At 48.3% G+C, this 19,032-nt stretch overlaps 1 protein-coding gene across 10 annotated transcripts in view; it reads left to right on the forward strand.

Moving 5' to 3' along the window:
* The window catches only part of CADM1 (cell adhesion molecule 1), a 103,610-nt gene that overhangs the window by 51,834 nt on the left and 32,744 nt on the right, over window positions 1–19,032 (forward strand). For all 10 annotated transcript variants that reach the window (XM_050323247.1, XM_050323242.1, XM_050323246.1 and 7 more), the window contains 4 exons: window positions 6,320–6,466; window positions 7,543–7,695; window positions 10,124–10,261; window positions 11,980–12,135. In XM_050323247.1, the coding sequence (XP_050179204.1) occupies window positions 6,320–6,466; window positions 7,543–7,695; window positions 10,124–10,261; window positions 11,980–12,135 (594 nt within the window). The remainder of the gene's footprint in view (window positions 1–6,319; window positions 6,467–7,542; window positions 7,696–10,123; window positions 10,262–11,979; window positions 12,136–19,032) is intronic.

Here is a 19,032-nt window from a genome sequence, read left to right on the forward strand (position 1 = left end):
GCAAGAGACCAGCTGCTTCTCTTTCTTCTGGAAAGTTGCTGAAACTGAGCATCCCTCCGTAGGTAGAGAGAGATAAACAAAATAAAGAGCTGCTGTAGTGACGTCTTTTATTTAAGAACTGTCCAGTGGGTTAAGAAATGAGCTCTAAATAACCCACACAGCTTTCCACAGTGGCCATGTCAGCAAGACGTGTCACTGTGCTTGTAGACAACAGAAGCTCCGTTGTGGTGAGTGTGATCTTGTAGGATTCTTCCTCCAAATGATCCAGTCCCATTAGCTTGAAATACAATTGTATCCTGAAAGACTGAATTTCTGGCAATTGCTATAATTTGCTTTTCATCGCAGGATTTACTAGAAATGTGGGATAAAAACCTGAGGTGTGCAGAGAAGCAGACTTCTGCTTCCATGCTGAATTCTTCCTCCCTGGGCTCCTGGTGCAGCGTTTGCCGTGTCCCGTCTGGTCAGTGACAGAGCAGATGGATATTGATCCTCGGTGTCCACCGACGGTAACCTTTGAAGGGACAGGCGATGTATGGCCGGGGAGTTTGATCTATCAATATCTGGGTAATAGAAAGACAAGGGTGACATCTAATCCCAGCACAGGTGACGGATCATAAATCTGCGCTGACGCAGCAACAGGAGTGCGAGGGGCGTTGAAGAAACCACTTCAGGCTGAAAACCCTTTGCCCAGAGGTGCAGAGGTTTTCATGGCAGAAAAAAGGATCTTGTTCCTAAGGTCCAAGAAATATTTTAGTTTGGTCATAGCACAGGATTTCTGTCCCTGTACCATTTTGGTTTCAAACTAGTGGAAAGAATTCCCTGATGCCATTGCATCACGCAGATATTCACTATGTTTAAAGTCAGTGCAACCTCCAGTGTAATTTCAGAGCTATTGTCATCCTTTATTCTTACTCTTTAAGCCAGAAAAGCCGTAAAGGTGGCAGTGGCATTTCTTCTCTCTGCAAATTTAATATCTGTGCACAACTCGCTTGAATTTGCAGTATATTTCTCTGAAGTGGCTGTTTCATAGCGTAAACTCGCTCCCCACAATAAGTAATTTTTAGCACCATCTTGCACATTCCCTCTGAATGCGGAGAGTAATTCAGCGGGAAGTGTGACTGCGGCGGGTGCGAGCGGGGAGAGGAGCCGGGCGCGGCAGAAAGGTGCCAAAAGCGATCGCTCGTGAAAATATGTGCTGAGAAGGAGGGGAAATAGGTCCTTGTGATTGCTGGGGCTGAGCACAGCCTGTGACAAGGAGATGAGGTCCTGGCGCTGAGGATGCAGAGCAGCAGGAGCAGTTCTGTTCCTGTAAACAATGTCAGGGAGACTCAACAAAATTAGGAGGGGAAGCCCTGTGGTAGCTGGTCCTGTGCGTGGATCAGTGGTGGGATCTGCCTGGATCTCATGGTTGCTTGTCCTTAAACATGTACAAGTTGTTTGCCCTGGGTTTGGTGGTGAAGCCTGTGGGAAAAGCCACCCAGCATGGCAACCACGTGTGGAACGGGTGCAAGCGAGTGGGAAGTGTCTTCCACCGCCCCTGCTTGTGGGCACTCGTGGCAAGGCCAGCATCTGTCTTGGCTCTGCTGACACCTTTGATACCTTCTAGGTCACCAGGGAGTCGTGCCTCTGCTGGCAGTGCACTTCCTTGGCCATCAGCCAAATCTCTGTGTTTACAGATCCACCACAGTAATGTTTTGGGAATAGGTTCTGTGAATGATAATTCCTCCCACCCCTCCATTCTCCCCCCCCTAAATGGGAACTGATGCTCTAAGCATCTGCAGGTGATCCCAAACCTGGCAGCAGCAGAGTCGTCCAACAGCAGTGCCCTTTCTCAAAGCAGTTCTTTTAAACCTGATGCAACAATAAAGAAATGATAACATGCATTAAATTTGAAAGTAAAAATCTGAGTACCAGGTGAGCATTACCATTTCAGTTTGCTGTAGTCACTGCCTCAGAGAGAGATGTGGAGCTGCCATATCCCTTCCCTTCATGTCACTGAGCAAGCTCTGCCTGGTTTGGCTCAGCTGTACCTGCCTGGATAGAACCTGTTGCTCTTGGTGTTCAGCACAAAGGGATTTCCATGGCCAAAACTCCCCAGACATGTGTTGCAGCTGACAGACTTGCATAGAACAAACTCAAAAATGAGATTTTTCTAGAAATCTTTTTGTTTACCACCATTACTCCTTTTTTGAAGAGCTTTTTGCCTGGGAATTGGAGTTGCTGAGTCTGTTGCTGGCTATGGAGAAGATGCTGAAGAGGGAATAAGAGCTACTCAAATTCTGGGGAAATCTCAGAGAGGCTTGACTCGGGGTCACAGAGCTGGTAATTACATCTTATTAGAAGAGAAAGTTGCTGTTTCAAAAGGTTAGTTGTGAATCTTAATCGAAAACAAAATTTTCCTGTGGGGGTGAGGGTCACACTGACAGAAGAATTGCTCAGAGGTGCCACGTCTGGCTCCAGGCTCCGTGGCCTTGGAGGGTCTCCCTTAGGGACTGTGCGTGGCTGGAAGGAGCAGTGGGCTGCCTCTTCTCCTGCCCTCCTTTCACCCCAGCCTTTCACAGGAACCCTCCCTGTGCGAGTGGGTGAGCACATCCCTGTGTTGGTGTGCTCTGAGCACACACCAAGGAGTCCAGGCTGGCTTTGGGGCGGGCTGTAGGCACTGCTGTGCCCCCCGGTCCGTGTCCTGCCGGCGCAGGACCCTCCAGCTGCAGCACTGCCTGCGTGCACTGCAGGCCACGGCCGGTGTACGTGTGTTCTGCAGGCAGCCTGGTCCCAAATTGTTGCCATTCTCTCGCCCGTGAAAAGACGCCACAAAATTAACTCCGTCAAAAGCAATTGCCTTTTCTTGCCAGCACAATCAGTGTGGATTGTCCGTTCTCCTCCAAAGTTCAACTGTGACGATTGCAGCTTTTTAAAACAGTCTCTCAAGACTTGGAGCCCGGGTGGGTGGAGCTCCAGCAGCTTCTCCCAGCACTGCCTTGGCAGTTCTTCTCTCCCTCCTAGAAGTGAATCTGCAGAGTAATTAAATGGCAGTGGGGTTTCCTCCTTTTTCCTGTATCTGATCATGACCAAGAATCTCTTTGCTTTCTGTGCTCTTCCCAAAAAGCCAGTTGTGATGATTGTGTTAAAGGGAAGAGATGAAGCTCTCCGTGATAGATGAGAGAGCAGAGAATCTGGTCAGCCAAGAGAAGAAACATGAAGGAGACAAAGCTTCTGGGGGAAGTGGATGCTCAGTGTTTATAAACCTGCTTGTGTCAGCTCTGGCTGGTTCTTAACCCGCCACATTCCTTTTAGGTACCTGAAACTGATAGATGAGTGTTGACATTCAAATTGTGTTAATTCTGGGGATGGAGATCATGTTGCTTTTTTCCTCGAGCGTGTGAACAGACAGTTTGTGTATTTATGTGAGTTGTTTCTTCTGACTCAATTTATTAAGAGGAGTTTTGTTTAGGTTTACGGGCTTGCATAGTTCAGGTGTAATGAAGACTCCTCTTCCTTGGAAAACGTTTGTGTGGGGATCCCGCAGACTGAACCAGCAGTGCCACTGCTCATGCTGGGATACCCGTGGCTCAGGCTTGCTTAGAAATTCCATAGAAATTGAAGATTCGTGCTCCCCAGCACGTATTTTTAATCTTTCCCTCTCCTCTCCCTGGCGCTTCCCTGTAGCCTGGTGTGCTACAAGCGGAGAAAGAATTGATTTTAAATGTGACCGCTGCATATGAGCCAAGGTCCCTGGGCTGTGTCCAGCTGAGGGGAACTTCTGAAACACAATTTACTCGGCTATGTCTGTCTGCAGCCTTAAGAGCAGAGACTGCAGTGGTCCAAGGCAGGAAGACAAGTGCAGAAATTAATTGTACAGGTGGCAGCCAAAGCGTCCCTCAAGCGTTGTGTTCCCCCGCCTCACTCCCCCTTCCAGTAAGTATAAAACACGATGTCGTTTTTCACCTTGCACAGGGGAGATTCAGTAAACGAAGCCAGAGAGTTGCTTTGGGTAATGAAGGAAGCACCCAGGGCATTTTCCCTCCCCCTTGCACTGCACACACCCAGTTCTGCTGTTTCCTTGCTCGTGGCACCGGCTGCAGATGTTGCCTGTAGACAGCAGCTCATCCCCCAACTCCCCTCACCAGCTGTGCCCTTCCTGCTCCTGTGACCCTCTGTCCAGGCAGTGCCTCATACTCCAGGTCAAGATGGTCAAGACTCCAAGTCCAGCCCTGCAGTCTGTCCGTCCTGGAGTCAGTCTGTCCAACACATCACACCCTGGGGTGAGGGTTTGTCCTTCGTGCTGGAGTCCCAGTAGGGAGTTTTAGTCTGATACATGGACACTGCACAAGGGCTTTCATAGGTGTTATAGATGAAAATCTCACCTATGTACTTCTCTTGGGGTTTTTCCCATTGTATCTGCTCGTGCTTTGCCCCCTCAAAGCATTGCCAGGGGATTTAAGGTTGATTCTCAGCAGTAGATTTCCTTTGCTTCTCTCACCTCTGAGATTCCGTGTTGGGCCCATAAACTTCATCTCCCCTTCCTAGTCTGTCCTTTTCTGTTCCAAAATATTGTCATGCTCTAAATGTGTCTACTTTAATGCTCCTCAAAATACTTATATTCTGACAGTAAATATTTACGGAGAAACTTCTGAGGTGTTGACGTGAGGATGGGTCTAAAGAGTTCTCACTTTGTGTTGCATTTTTATTTAATTTAGAGTTTGTAATTGACGCTGCTCATGGAAATAACTTAGCTCTCTTGGTAAGCAGGAGCAGATGGGAATACAGATACCCCAAATCTGGAGGGGCATGCGCCAGTGCCTGTGGGGAAGCACGTTTAGGTCAGCAGAGCAGACAGTGGTGGATTAGACACCCTTTGATTCAGAATAAATAGCAAAGCCTGTGAGGCTGTGACTGCCCCAGGCTGGGGGGGGCTCAGCGTGTCCTTACATGCACCCTGCCTGTCATTAACCCGGATAAATGCCTTGTTCAGAGGGATCTGATGCCAGCCCAGATCGAGGTGCTGGACTCTGCAGCCATCCATCGGCAGGTTTAATGCAGCAGCATCCTGGCCTGAAAAGCTTCAGTGGCTTGAACTTCAAATAATTTATTTCTAAATTACTTCTACTGTAATTCTTATTAATTCAGATAGTCTTCTAAGCTGATGTAAAATTCAGTAAACGCAAGGAACAGTTTAATGAATTGAAAATAGGATTGAGTCTTTTAAAGTAAATGTAAAAAAATATGCTGGCAATAATTGCTTAGATGGAAATCAAATCTTAATAGCTTTGTTAATGATTTGTAGGGAATATTGCATTTATGAGAACATATCAAGCTGATCCTTGTGCAAGAACCTTGTTTTGAATGGGTTTGATAAAATTATTCCCCAGAAGTAGTTAGTAACGTTTAATATTTTTGCTTGAACCACTTTTGAGATGTTTTATTTCGCTGATGCCACGGCCTGGCTGTGGGGATGTGGGATGTGGCACAGGCAGTGGTAGAGCTCTGCTGTGATGACCCTTGTGGTTTGGGAACCTGTCCCCACAGGCAGAATAAAATCATTTAGGTTGGAAAAGCCCTCTAAGATCATCAGGTCCAACAATTAACCCAGGACTGCCAAGACCACAACTAACCCATGTCCCCAGGGTTCAGAGCTCCTGGCCCTCAGCCCACGACCTGGTGCCCATTAGTGTACCTGTGCTTCGTTTGGCAAATTGGCAATCAAAGTCTCAAAATTTCTCCCACTTTGATTCCCGATAGTTATGGAGAAATTGAAATGCAAAGTGCTTTTCCCAGTCCCATCCCCTGTGTTCTTTCGCGTTCGAGGCGAATGTCTCAGCGTGCGGGTGATGCGATGATTCGATTCATTAGGAGGAGAGTTTTCGGGGTGATGACCTGTAAATGATTACAGGGCTCCCACAGCATAATTGCACGGGATCCTTTTTTTTTTACCTGCCTCTGGACATTAATAGCACCTACTGATTACACAGAGTGAGTAACGACTGATTCCCTGAAGTCTGCCTGCTCCATTCAAAGGGTAAGTGCTTCTTACAGCGAGTTGTTCTTTAAAGGTAATTTAACAAAATTCATCTGTTGAGAGAGGAAGCGAATTTTTGGCGTTTTTGTGCAGGACAGTAGTCCTTGTTCCACTATTCCCATGGCAGAACCCCCTTTCCATTACTCCTCTGTAATTTAGTGGTGGCCAGCTGGCTGGGCAACCCAGAGCTGAGGGCTCACCGACCAATGTTCCTCTGTTGGTGGCAGTGGAGGTTTTCATTCCCAAATGAGACTCACTGGTGTCATTTCTGACCTTGAATTCTGCCTTTGCTCTGCCCTGCAGGTGATGGTCAGAACTTGGTGACGGAGGACGTGACAGTGGTGGAGGGGGACGTTGCCACCATCAGCTGCCGTGTCAAGAACAGCGATGACTCGGTGATCCAGCTCCTGAACCCCAACAGGCAGACCATCTATTTCAGAGATTTCAGGCGTAAGTTTGTTGTTCCTCATTTGATTACAACTTCTCCTACCCCTCACTTGCGCTCAGGAGACGGCGTTTGCAGAGATGTCTCCTGTTAAAGTGGCACTGGGCACTTACAGTTCAGTTGGTTCTGTGGGGGTAGGTGAGACAGGGAATCATAATCTCTCTCCTTAATGGAAACCTTCACAGTCCCCACTAAAAGTCAGAGTGTCTTACTTTGCAATAGGAATTGATTGTCGTAATTCAGGGTGAATTGCAATTGAGTGCCAAATATTTAGCTGACACAAACAAATTGAATAGGGCAACACCGAGACAGCACAATGTTCTCAGAGGTAATCTCTCCGTTCCAAAGGCTGAAAATTTCAGGACAATCTGTGCTGTTTTATACCCAAACCGAACTCTCACATCATTTGCACGTCCAGTGAACGAGTGTGACTTTCTGTCTAGTGGTGACAATGCCACAGTGGCTGCAATAAGACACTTCAGATGGTCTGTGTTAATGTCCCTGTGGCTGTGCGCTGTGCCCAAGCGTTGTGGAGAGGCACAACAAACCCTGTGCCCTTGTGAGGTGGGTATGGTCCACGCACAAAGGCAGACTGGGGCTGGCTCACTCCTGTTTGCTGTTGTTCCAGGCCCTCACGTTTGGCTCATGAAATTTTAAAAGCTCGGTTTCCAAATTCTTAAAAGAATTTGGGAGGCCATTACTGGACAGTAATTTTAAACTCTACTTCTCCCAATTCCTTTCTCGTTCACTCTCTCCCTGAGTGCATTAGGCAGTGACAGGGCTGTGTAAATACCATCAGCATTTTACCAACACATCCCTAAGCCATCTGATAATAAAACTATGTCCAAAGATTTGATGCTGTGCCCTGTGATTTGCTTGTGTTGATTATTTGAAATTATCTGAGAACAGAAAGATTCTATAGGTTTGACTTCAGGGTAAGAAGCAGGATGGAAGCTGGTCAGGAACCTGGTGTGCTTGCCTCGATGTGCTGCTGTCTGTAGGGACCTTTGGGACTGTGGTGTGGTGGGAAGGGGACGCTGCATCTCTCTGCGCAGTCACCAAGGCTGTGCTTGCCCCACAGCCCTGAAGGACAGCAGGTTCCAGCTGGTGAACTTCTCCAACAGCGAGCTCCGAGTGTCCCTGACAAATGTCTCCATCTCTGATGAAGGAAGGTACTTCTGCCAGCTCTACACCGACCCCCCCCAGGAGATTTACACCACGATTACGGTGCTGGGTAAGGACCGAATCGGTGCTCGTGGGGAGCCCTGTAGTCCCTGGGCACGCAGGGTGAGTGGGATGGGGCTCTCTGCGGTGTTGGGAGAGCTGCAGCCACCCAGAGAGGAATTTAAAGCAAGGATTTGGACACTGAGAGCTGACGGCCGGGCACGTGCAGCCACGGCATCGACACGCTGCCGGTGACAGCAGCTCCACTATTAGAGCGGTTCCTGCCGATTAGCAGTGGCTTTTAAGGCTCTATTAATGGGAGAACCTGAATCAGGGAGGGTGACTTAATGTAAGATCTCGCTCGCTGATTAGTTTAAATCTTCCTTCTTTTGCTTAATGAGATTTGGGTCTTAGGTTTTTGTACGTTGCTAAGTAATGTTTATAAGCAGTTTTACTCCAGCTATTATGATTATCAACACCTTCAAAGTTTCTGTGCGCTTTCCAGCGCTCACAGGCATGGGAAGCTCTTCCAGCTCCTCTCTTTAATCGTACACAGGGAAAAACAGTTTGTTGGATTTCATTTCACTGCTGGCAACCTAGGAAAGTGTTTGAAATCAGAGTACTCGCTTCATTCACCTGTAAGCCAGCACTGCGTGTCTTTCAAGTGGGAGGCATAATGCAGGTTTTTGTAAGTTTGGGGTTTTTTTTAAACATGAATCGTCCTTCGGAGTTGAGGGAAAAGTCTGTTTTCTTGCCTTGTGCTTCTGTTGGTTTTGAGGCGTGGCCGCTGTGTGCTGCCTTTCCCCCACACCCGCAAAGCCGGTGATTTCTTGTCACCTTCAGCGCGTACTCAGGTCAAACCTCAGCTCAGGAAGCAGGCAAGGATGAGGAAGGTCTATTATTAGAAGGTGAATGAGGGAACAGTTTGCCTTAGCACTTGTATGGAGAGACTGGGCACTGTGACACCAAGGATGGCACAGTCTTCCCTGTCTTTCCTGTTATTGACTCCCTAATTAGGGACAGAAATGAGCCAGGGCGGAGGAGTGGTTGTCCGTGCTGGTGTTAGCAGGTCCTCACAGGAACATGTTCCCTGCCAAAGATCTCGTGCTCATCGCCCAGACTTTGGTTGCCCAGATCTGAGGCTCTTTCCAAGAGCGATTTTGCTCATCTGCTTCTGCTGCTGCCGGCCTGGGAGAGCAGAGCGAGGTGTCGAGGCATCCCCTTGGCAGTCAGCGTTCGGAGGGAGCCGCGGGTTTGCTTCAGCGCTTTCATGTCTTCCGTGACACGATATGTAGATTTATTCTTGCTTAATTGGAACATGTGAAAGCCTCAAATATGTAGCCCGTTCTGTTCTTTTTAAAGAAAAGCCACAAGTGACTAATTAGTCCACTTGATCATCTGGATGGTATTTATACATATTTGTTCTTCATTAGCTCGAAGACCTGTGAGTCACATCTGAACTATGCAGTTGCTTAATCACATTGATCTGAGCAGAGTTTAGTTTCCTTTGGAAGTTCTGGGATTTTCTGAAGCCATGACTCTGCCATACAAACTCTCGCTGTTCACTTTTTCTTGGGTTTTGCCTTGCTGCTGGTGCTTTCATGGGGAAGAGATTCCTTGTTCCCGTGTTGTAATTTTTGAGCTCATTTGTTCCATTTCTGGGCTATGCTGCAGTGGTTGTTACCCCCTGAAGTTACAGCCTGTTTCTTGATATTTTTGGATGACTTTTCATGGAGTACAGTGTTGCAGCTTTGTGTTTTGGGGGAGTCTTGAGCTAGGGCAGGAGGGTGCCTGGGGAGAGCAGCAGATCTCCATCCCAGAGGACTTGTCATCAGACGTGGTGCTGTGTCTGGGTGCAGAGCTGGCTCCCTCCTCACGCTGGGGTGGTTTTGGGGTGGTTTGTGGGAGTGTGGTGGGAGGCAGTGTTGTTCCCAAGGTGGTGGCATTCCACTCTGGGCTTGTGCTCAGTGGCTTTTCGAGCATCCTAAATGAAGTTGATGTTTGCTGGCCTGCTTCCACGCTCACGGCTGAGCCTTGGAGCTGAACAGCAGGAGAGAAAAATTGCTGTGGAGGTTAGAGGCTTGGTAAGTAATGCACTGCCAAGTGTCAGCTTTTGTGTTTCCTCTCCTTGTCAGAGAAGTCAGGAAATGTGCACGGAGTCAAGCTGGATTTTTAAATAGCAGCACACACCCGAGTAGCACAGGAGGCTGTGGCTCTCCCTGGAACGCTGCCTGCCTGGGAGAGGGAGCAGAAAGTTAAAACCCTGATAAGTAATAATTTGTGAGACTGCGGTGATTATTTGGTGGAGAGTGAAAGTGCTCACTCCAATTACTGTGAAACCACCTATCAAAGGGTTTGATTGATTGAAAGATCAAATAAATGCTGTTTGCTCATTTCCTTCAGTAGATTTTGCAGGTTTTCCTGGAGGTTTTCTCTTGTGTTAGTGATCAAAAGATGTTTATTTCATCTGGTATGTGTTGTTGTGTTTTCCATTCTAGTCCCACCACGCAATTTGGTAATTGATATCCAGAAAGAAACCGCCGTGGAGGGAGAAGAGATCGAGCTGAACTGCACTGCCATGGCCAGCAGACCAGCCACCACCATCAGATGGTTCAAAGGCAACAAGGAGCTAACCGGTAGATGTGTCCTCTCAGTCGCTTGCTTTGTTCAGAGAGCTGAAGTGATTTATGTAATGCTGGGTGTTTGTTCTCTGCTGCCAGTTTAAGGGGAAAAAAAAAGGAAAAAAGTGGAGCGAGCTGCTTTGAGCGCCAGCTGAGGAACAAAGCACTGTGTGGGCAGACAGATTATTCCCTAACGCAGGGGGCTGAACTCCATTTGGTCCTCTGCCTACCTGCCAGCCTCGAGTGCTGGGTTCTGGAGTCCTGCTGTAACTGCAGGTGACCTTGAGGAGCCCAGAGCTGTGCACTGAATTCATTTCTGTGTGGCTTGTGTAGCTTTGTGCCCTGTTGTAGGTCTGAGAGGGATCATCTGCGCCTTGGGCTGTAAGGATTTGCAATTCACCTTCACGTCTAGCTCCCTTGTTTATAGAGCATTTTCCCTGTGTTCAGTTGAATATTCATCCAAGATGGGTTTCTCCGACTCCCTGAAGTCTGGTGCTCCTGGTACTTGCACATTCAAGTCACTGACTCTGATTGCATGTGACATGCTGTTAGTTTAAGTCTGCATGTAGATGTGAGCTTGGTTGACAACACCTCTGTGCTTTAACCAGTCTGAGACACTGATGGGCTCTCCAGAGAAGTCCAGACTCATTACTTCAAACCCACCCCCTGCAAGGGCAGGATAGAATCCTCTCTTTAGGCCCAACACTTCTGAGCATCCAAGCAGGCCACCGCACAGCAAACCTGCTGCCACACAAAGTGGTGCCCCTGCTGAGTCCCCACACTGTGGTGTGCAGGGTCTTAATGATCCCATTCTGGTTCCCTTCCCCATCCTGGTGGACGGCAGGGCAGAGTGTTTGTCCCTTTGTGCCTGGCCTGTCCAGCTTCTTGATTGAGTTTTCTCATGTTGGCAGTTGAATCCCAGTTTTCTGTTCTCTGGGAAGAGTGCTGAGCTTCATGCAATCCCAGCTCACCCTGCTGAGCCTTCAGATATTTTTTTTTTAACAGAATTAGGGAGACTGAAACACTTGGCTCTGGGTTATGAATCACGGGAACTGTGGCTTTGCCCATGGGAAAGCCTTTCCTCTGAATATTAGGGTGTGTCTGTGTCTGTCCCCTGTTTCACTCTTATACATTATACAGAAATATTTGGTGTCTGGAAGAGCTCTGCTACTGAAGTAACTCTTAGTGTTTTGCCTGTGAATTCTTAAATAAAAAGGCACAGATCAGAGCACTGAAACCAGAGCAGAGCTGTGCTGTCAGCGGCTGCTTGCTGAGTTCCTGGAAAAATCCCTTTTCTCCTGTCTTGTCTCGTCCTGTGTTGTCACTCTCCTCGTTTCCGTGCCGTGCGTCACGGCATCCCTGGGGCAGCCAGTCCGGAGCTGGGCTCCCCTCCCACCGCCACTGCCTTTCCCTCCCTCAGACAGAGCACTGCCAAATGCTCCTGCCTATCAATACTACTTTTAATTAATTTAATCTGTTTAATCACGTCTGTAGCTAATTGTTGGAGTGGGGGGGATTTGTAGCTCATTGATTTGAGAGCGTGGGGATTTTGGGATGGCGCGAGGGGATCGTTAATCATTGTGGTAACATCCCGTGGGCTTTAATGGGCCAGAACCTGACGGAGAGGAGGATGGGATGGGTGTCCAAAGGGAATGTGGACAGGAGGGAGTTGGTGTGGCTGCAGCAGGCGCTCCATCCTGTCATCACTCCGCTCTCTCTGTCCCCTCCTTCAGGCAAGTCGGAGGTGGAGCACTGGTCCGACATGTACACGGTGACCAGCCAGCTCCTGCTGAAGGTGGGCCGGGAGGACGATGGGGTCCCTGTCATCTGCCTGGTGGATCACCCTGCGGTCAAAGACTTGCAGACACAGCGCTACCTGGAAGTCATGTGTGAGTAGCAGAACCTTTAATTCTCTTAATGTATAAAATTGCTCACTTGGGAGTTCAGGAATTGTTCACTACATGATAAAATTCCAGCGTCCATGGGGATTATATCGTGTTATTTAGAATAGAAACCAAAATGTTGGGTACCACTTCGTGGGCAAAGCCACGGCTTTCCCAGCCCTCTGCAATACCATAAATACTTACCTTCGTTCTCTGAAGAAATAACTCTCTGTACGTAGAATTTGCATCAGAGGTTCCTGGCTGTGCTTTATAATTGTCAGGACAGATTAAATCTGAGTATTTTTCTTCTAGCAACCTACTTATCTCTTTGAACAGTGTTTCTCTACTCCCACTTCAAAGCGACTGGCCGCCGTGCTGAGTTTACTGGCAAAAACTGGGTACTGTGCAAAAGAAACTCAGTGTTGTGCACTTTGAACATATGGCACCGACGGGTTTTGTGCAACAGAGTGGCTGGAATTCTGTGGAATCTGCAGTAGCAGCACTGATTGAGGCCAACCTATGCTGTTTCCTACATGTTCAATGTTAATAATGCATCTCATTTCCCTTAGGAGCTGCTCCACTGTACATGACAGTAACAGCATTTCTGAGCAGGTACCTGGCAATACCTGTTGTCCCAAATACAGCTGTTCAGTTCGTGGAAATGTTGGAGCAGTGTGCACGTGCCCCTGCGCTCCAAAACAGCTCCCAAAAGCAAAGTGGGACAGTCCCTGCAGCAAGACCGGGTGCTTGGAGCATTGGGGGCTGAGATGATTCAAAGTTCTTGTTTTTGTAGGTTCCCTTCAACTACCTCACGTTGAAAGGAGAAGAGGAAGTTTTGTATTAATTTATTTCATCTGCTTCATTATGTAGTTTCATTATGAACATCTTGGTTACAATTCTCATATCTCCAAAACTAGCGGGAAGTAATGTTCCCGTAATGAGGAAAACAGGAATGATCAGATACTGCCTAAATTGGCAGATACGAGATTTCTTGTGACTGTGCTAATGTGTAATTCATTTATGCAAACTTAATGTCCATTAACATTTCTTGTAGAGCTCCATTAGCTTTAATAATGCATTAACACCTTTGTGAGGCTTGATCAAATACTTAACAGGGAAGAGCAAAAAATCCCATCTGCCCTGTTCTGCGGAGGGATTGGAACCTCTCCGGGTTGAAAAGGCATCAGACTACCTTGAAACTTCCTTTCAGAAGCAAGGAAGGATTTCCTCTGAAATCCTGGTGGTTTGGTGGCATAGAAGAGGGCAGCTATTTTGGGGGGGGGGAAGTATTTTTTTCTCTTCTTCCCCAAACAAATCCCTCCTTGGCCACTTTGGTTTGCATCCTTAGGGGGTTTCCTGTGCAGTGAGGGCAAAGCACCCCTAAAGCAGAGTTCTTTGGGTGTCCTACAGACACCTGCAGCCTTCAGCTTCCGCACTGGAAGCTCCTGCTGCATCCCATGCACAGGCTTCTGCCCTTAGTGCTGATTTTTAGCATCCCCTTGGGCTGTTCCAGAGCTGTCTGGAGAAATGAGGTGTCGAGCCTCCTCAGAAGGGAACAGAGATGAGCAAGGTGTTCAGACAGGTTTGGTTTTATGTTCTGAATTGCACTCTGAGCCTGCTGAAAGCAATTATGTTCAGATATTGGGACTTGACCCCGTTAGCCCGGCCCGTTCCTTGGGTGGGCAGCAGCAGATGGCTGGAGCAGAGCCCCAGCCCAGGAACATGTCGCGCTCCGTGACCTCGCGGCTCCTGGCAATTAGCGGCTCTGGGGCTCGCTGTGCTGGAGCACAGCCAGACACCTGCATTTCATACCTGCTGAGGGGCCTCAACTTAAAGAAAAGGCAGTTTCAGAGCAAACTCTTACCTTGGAGCTTTTCCTGGCTCAAGATGATGATGCATAGGCCAGTGGGAGGGTGTGGCTGGAGAAGGAGCTTCTTATTCTTGTGGACAGGCGTCTCCATCAGTGTTCCCATGGAGGTGGGCTCGGCCTCTGGGAGAACTGGGGCTCCTACAGCCAGGCCTGACTTACCTATTCTCAGTTGCTTTTTAGATGTGGGATGTGCACTCCAAACAGAGGACACTCCTCCAGCTGCTGTCTGTGCCCTTCCACTGGCCAGGACATTCCCTTGCAGGCACCCAGCTGCCAGGTCTCTGCCGCAGGGGCAGCAGGAATTCCTTGCTCATCCCATGTGGATGCTGCTGCTTTTCTCGCAGCTGGAGTGGCATCACTCAGGTCGGTTACCTGGGCTGCATGTTCCACTCTCTGCTCTGACATCTCCTCCCCACAAATCTTACCCCCCCTCCCCTCCAGGCACAGCACATCCGCCCCTTCAGAACATCAGCAGGGCACAGGAAAATGTTTTTCTCAGTAGACGTTGTATTTCTCTGCACTTAATGTATCCAAGTGGAGCATGAAATGTGTTGGGGAAGGACAGGAGGATGATTGATGGAACCTGCTCAGATAATGAGGTATTTTTTGTCTGACTAAATTTCAGAATAGGGAGAGATTTTTTTTAAGGTGCAACTCAAAACTTGTGGGGTTTATTTTCAGAGAGAGAAAAATAGAAAACAGCAGTGCTGGGTATTAACTCGCCCTGCTCATTGACTAAGCCATTTGTTGCCTATCTGCCATGGCACAGCCTGGCCTGTGGTGAAGTTAAGGATAAGTGTTTCCACGTGGATGTAGGGTATGTTGTTGTTAAGGAGTCTCTGCAAGCTTGCACCATGATGTGCTTGAAACCCTCTTGGTAATGCTCCTCGAAAGCAAACAGGGTGTGACCAAGGGTGGTGTGTATTCACAGTGGCCATAACACTTCCATGCCTGAGGAACAGCCACAGCCCTGTACCATGGCAGCCACAGTCTGTGGCGCTGGTGTGGGAACTCCCCAATTCTGGCTGCAGTCGCTCTCTTTTTGTGTCTCAGATCCATCAGTGAGTGATGGGAGACCAGTGCGTTGGGTGTAATTTTAGAAAGGAAATGAAGCAACAAAATGCATTAAAATATCATTAAGGAATTGAATGGAACCAGATATTCTGGGAGACGTTTGAGTTGAGCCCTTGCGCTGCGTTTCCTTCTCTCATTACGTGATGCTGGAAGTGAGTGTCAAAGCCTTGATTTGGCCTTTTCTCTGGGTTGGCTTTTTGTGCTTTTCTGAAGTTATAATTAATCATGCATTCATTTTTATAATATTTACACATGTACTTTTAAAGTCTGCCCTGATGGAGTCTGTTACAGCCTCTGCTGTTGCAGTGGAAGAACTTTTTGTGCCCAATTATGTTTAAAATCGGCCACATACATTTGCTGCCGCATCTCCAGTAATCCTTACATTTCCATCCAGCGCAAATATTAATTGCATAGTATGCAGTGAAGTGATTAACATCAATGTAATTTATCATCTGGAGATCGCTAAAAGTGAATAAATGAGTTGTTTTGTTCAGTGAGGTGTTGACCCCTTCAGAAAACTTTGATTTAAAGCTTTTTTTTTTTTTTTCTTTTAGTGAATATGAAAAGCACCACAATCAGCCGAGTGTTCAGTTATTTGATTTTCTGGGGCATTAGCCACTCTTGTTTGTGACATTTCCCAGTTGGGTGCTCGTTTGCGAGCTCATTAATAAGGTTTTCTCGGAGGAATGTTGTTGGGAGTGTGGGGCGGACAGGGCTCTGCCATTCGCAGGCATTAAGCAGCAGCATGTGCTTAAATATTTAAAAGAGAAGTGTTTATCCCCCAAGTGCCTGTCGGGCTCTGGCATTCCTTTTCCCGCTACAAGCAGAGTGATTAAATTGCTTTTGTTGAGGGTGAATTTTGCAGAGTCGTGTTTGGGGTTGACAGGCTCTTCCAGACAAGTTGTGACCTGCCAGTCCTGCGCTCATTCCTTATTTTAAACACGGGATCTATTTATTGAATAGATTTCTGTACTTTGGCTGAGAATCAGCAGTGCAGCCTCTCGTCCTTGTCAGAGGTGAGGAGCAGGCAGGGGATTGCCGGGCTGGGCTGGCTCTGACGCAGGGCGCATTCCTGATGAGCATCCCTGCTGGAATTTGGAATAAAGGTGGCCGTTGTGTTTACACCTGCAGATCAGTGTTAACTTTGCTGATTTCTTTTAGTGATTGAAGAACACATTCCTCCTGCTCTTCCCTAGGTGAGATCAGAGGTTTCCAGAAGTCCGGTTTTTGAGCAGCTCCCTTGGGCACAGAACAGAGCAGGGATGAGGAACTCGACAAAGCAGTGCCCACCTGAAGGGAGATGTGTAAAGTATTATCTGGGAAATGCTGAGGCTGGAATTACCTACAGTGGGCAGGAATAAGGCTTGGCCCGTGGATCGTGCTCCCAGGGATGCCATCTGGCATCGGGTTTGCCAAGAGGCGCGTCAGCAACTCATACATGGATCAGAAAACAGATTTTAAAGTTGGACCTGGCACCTCATCTCTCAGTGCAGGCCAGAGCCTGTTCCTCTGAATCCCTGACAGAGTCCTTGTTGCAGGTTTCTCTGTTGGCCAGGGTCTGGCACTGCTGAGGACACTGTGTGCTGGTTTCCCAAAGCAGCACTTGGGAAGAAGCCTTTTCTTGGCTGTCTTCCAGCTCAGCAGGGAGCACGTTGTCCAGGGAGGGTTGGGTGGCTTGTTGCTGGGGATGGTCAGCGAGAGTCCTGTGGCTGTGCCAGCCGGAGCATCGCAGTACCCCAGGCATATGAGGAGCCAGCTTTGCCAAATCCTCCTGGTGCCAGGCTTTGGGGCGGTGAGCTCACCTACCTACAAGATCATGGGGTGACCTGATGAAAGGAAACGGGTGGAAATAATAGGCTTAGGCTTTTGTAAGGGCCCGAACATGGTGTAACGTTTTATCTCAGCTGATTAATGACATCTAAGCATTATCGATGAAGTGCATGTTTAAATGGATTAAGAAATCACTAACTGGCAGATCTCAAAGGATAGTCATTAGGGAGTAATCAGCAGTGCTGGTATTTTTAGAGGGAACTCAGGGGCCTGGGTGCTTGGCCTGATGCTGTTCAGTTGAAGCATTTGAAGTTCTTAAAAAGTCGCTGTTAATAATCTTTGCTGATGGCGCAAAAACGGGGTGAGCAGCTAAAAATGGAAGAACTGGGACACATGCAGAATAACTGGAGTGGTTTGGTAAATTCCCAGCCACAGAACTTGAAAGCTGTGAAAGTCAGTGGGTGCAGCCTGGGGTGGGCAGTGGCATCCTGAGGGGAGATGGAGGATTTGGGGGTGCATGGTCCCTCCGGGGGGGGTGTTGCATTCCCCAGTGGTCCCCAGTGCTCAGGCGCACGCCTCTCCTGTTGTGCAAGAAATCTCATCAAATGCAGAATGGCTTTGTAATAAGTTTTTCAAATTGGTTGCTGCTACAGCGTAACCTTTAGATGACTGGTGTTTAACCTTGTATATCACTCTGAGCTTTTGAATGAATTTAGCTTAATAAAGGTGCCTTATTAAATTACGAGGCTGGTTTTTTTAAGCCACTAGAAAGAGGCGTAGTAGGAAATAGCTGTGAGTTGTTGGGTCTAATTTGCTGCCATGGAGCAAATAGGGGCTTGGGTGCATAGATGCAAGTGTTTATTTTTATGTAGTAATCCAGTGGTGTGATGTGATGAAGTTCCGGGTTGAAGATTTTGGGCTGCTGGAATGTACTTGGTGGTAAAAACTGTCACTTCTTGCCTTGTGTCCTGTGTCACAACCCGAGATAGTCATCACCCCACCTTGTGCAGCCACAGATGTTGCCGCTGGAACGGGGCCCTTTTAACAGAGCAGTGGCAAACAGCTGGTCCAGGCGTTGGAACCATCGGGGCTCTGCCCGTGTGTGCTGCTAAATGTCACAGTCCAGCTCAGGAGCCAGGCTCGAGGTCCCACAGCACTCGGCATTTCACAAAGCTTCACTCAGAGTCCATAATCTGAGGGAAATACACTCACTTCGTGTGAGGCAGGGTGTGAGCAGTGGAAGTAGAATTTAAGATTGTTGAAAGGCACATCCTTAAGCAAAGGAAAAAAGACACCACCAGTCCTCCAGACTCATGGGTGAAATTTTTTTTTTTTGGATGCAGTGAGCCTAATGCCAGCTGGTGCTCCCAAGTGCCCAACCATCCCTCTGAATCCTGCAGGCTTGGGAAACGCTTTCCTAAGTGCCCACTGTAATTCCTGGTGTGCTGGCAAGTCCCTGCTTGGGAGAGATGTTTGCTGTGATAATTCTGTTGGGAAGCTCTTGGCTTCACCAGTGTGGGCACATGTGCTGATGGACTCAGATTTCTGTTGCACAGATCCAAATGGGACGGGTCCACATCGCTGCCACTTCTGGTTTAATGAAGCCTGTGGGGCTGGAAAGTGACAGTGGAAGGGCTCACCTGGCTTGGTGGGAGCTCACAGAGTTGGCAGTTCCTTCTTCATACAGCAAGGAGTACAGTGTATTCCTCCTGATTTCCATAAGTAATTGTCAGTGGTAAACAACTCATTAGAAATACTAAAACTTTGCTAATGGAAAGGGGACGGGAGCAGCAGGAGAGACAAACAGCAAAGGCAAGCGTGGAGCTTCCTCAGCTGCATTCCCTGTGTGCTGGGTAAACTGGAAGATATCCTGTTCCTTCCACAGCATGAATATAACAGCATCCATGTTCCTGTCATGGGCTTGTGGTGCTGCCACAAAGCACATCATAAAGGGGGAGCAGATGGCGGGGGGTGGGCGTTGTGGACGGGAGTGGTTGAGCCTGAGCGCAGCGCTGGGGATGCGGCAGGTGATTTACTCGCTGCGTAACGCTGGGGTGAACTCGTCCTGCCGTGCTCCTCGTGCAGGGCTGCTGCCACATCCCTGCCATTCCAGCACACCACAACTGCCCCGTTTCCAGTGGGATTGGGACTTGGCCTCTGGGCTGGGGACACCCCGAAGCATCGCTGCC

The sequence above is a fragment of the Myiozetetes cayanensis genome, unplaced genomic scaffold (genome assembly GCF_022539395.1).
Source record: "Myiozetetes cayanensis isolate MyiCay16 unplaced genomic scaffold, myiCay2020 scf29, whole genome shotgun sequence".
Taxonomy (NCBI): domain Eukaryota; kingdom Metazoa; phylum Chordata; class Aves; order Passeriformes; family Tyrannidae; genus Myiozetetes; species Myiozetetes cayanensis.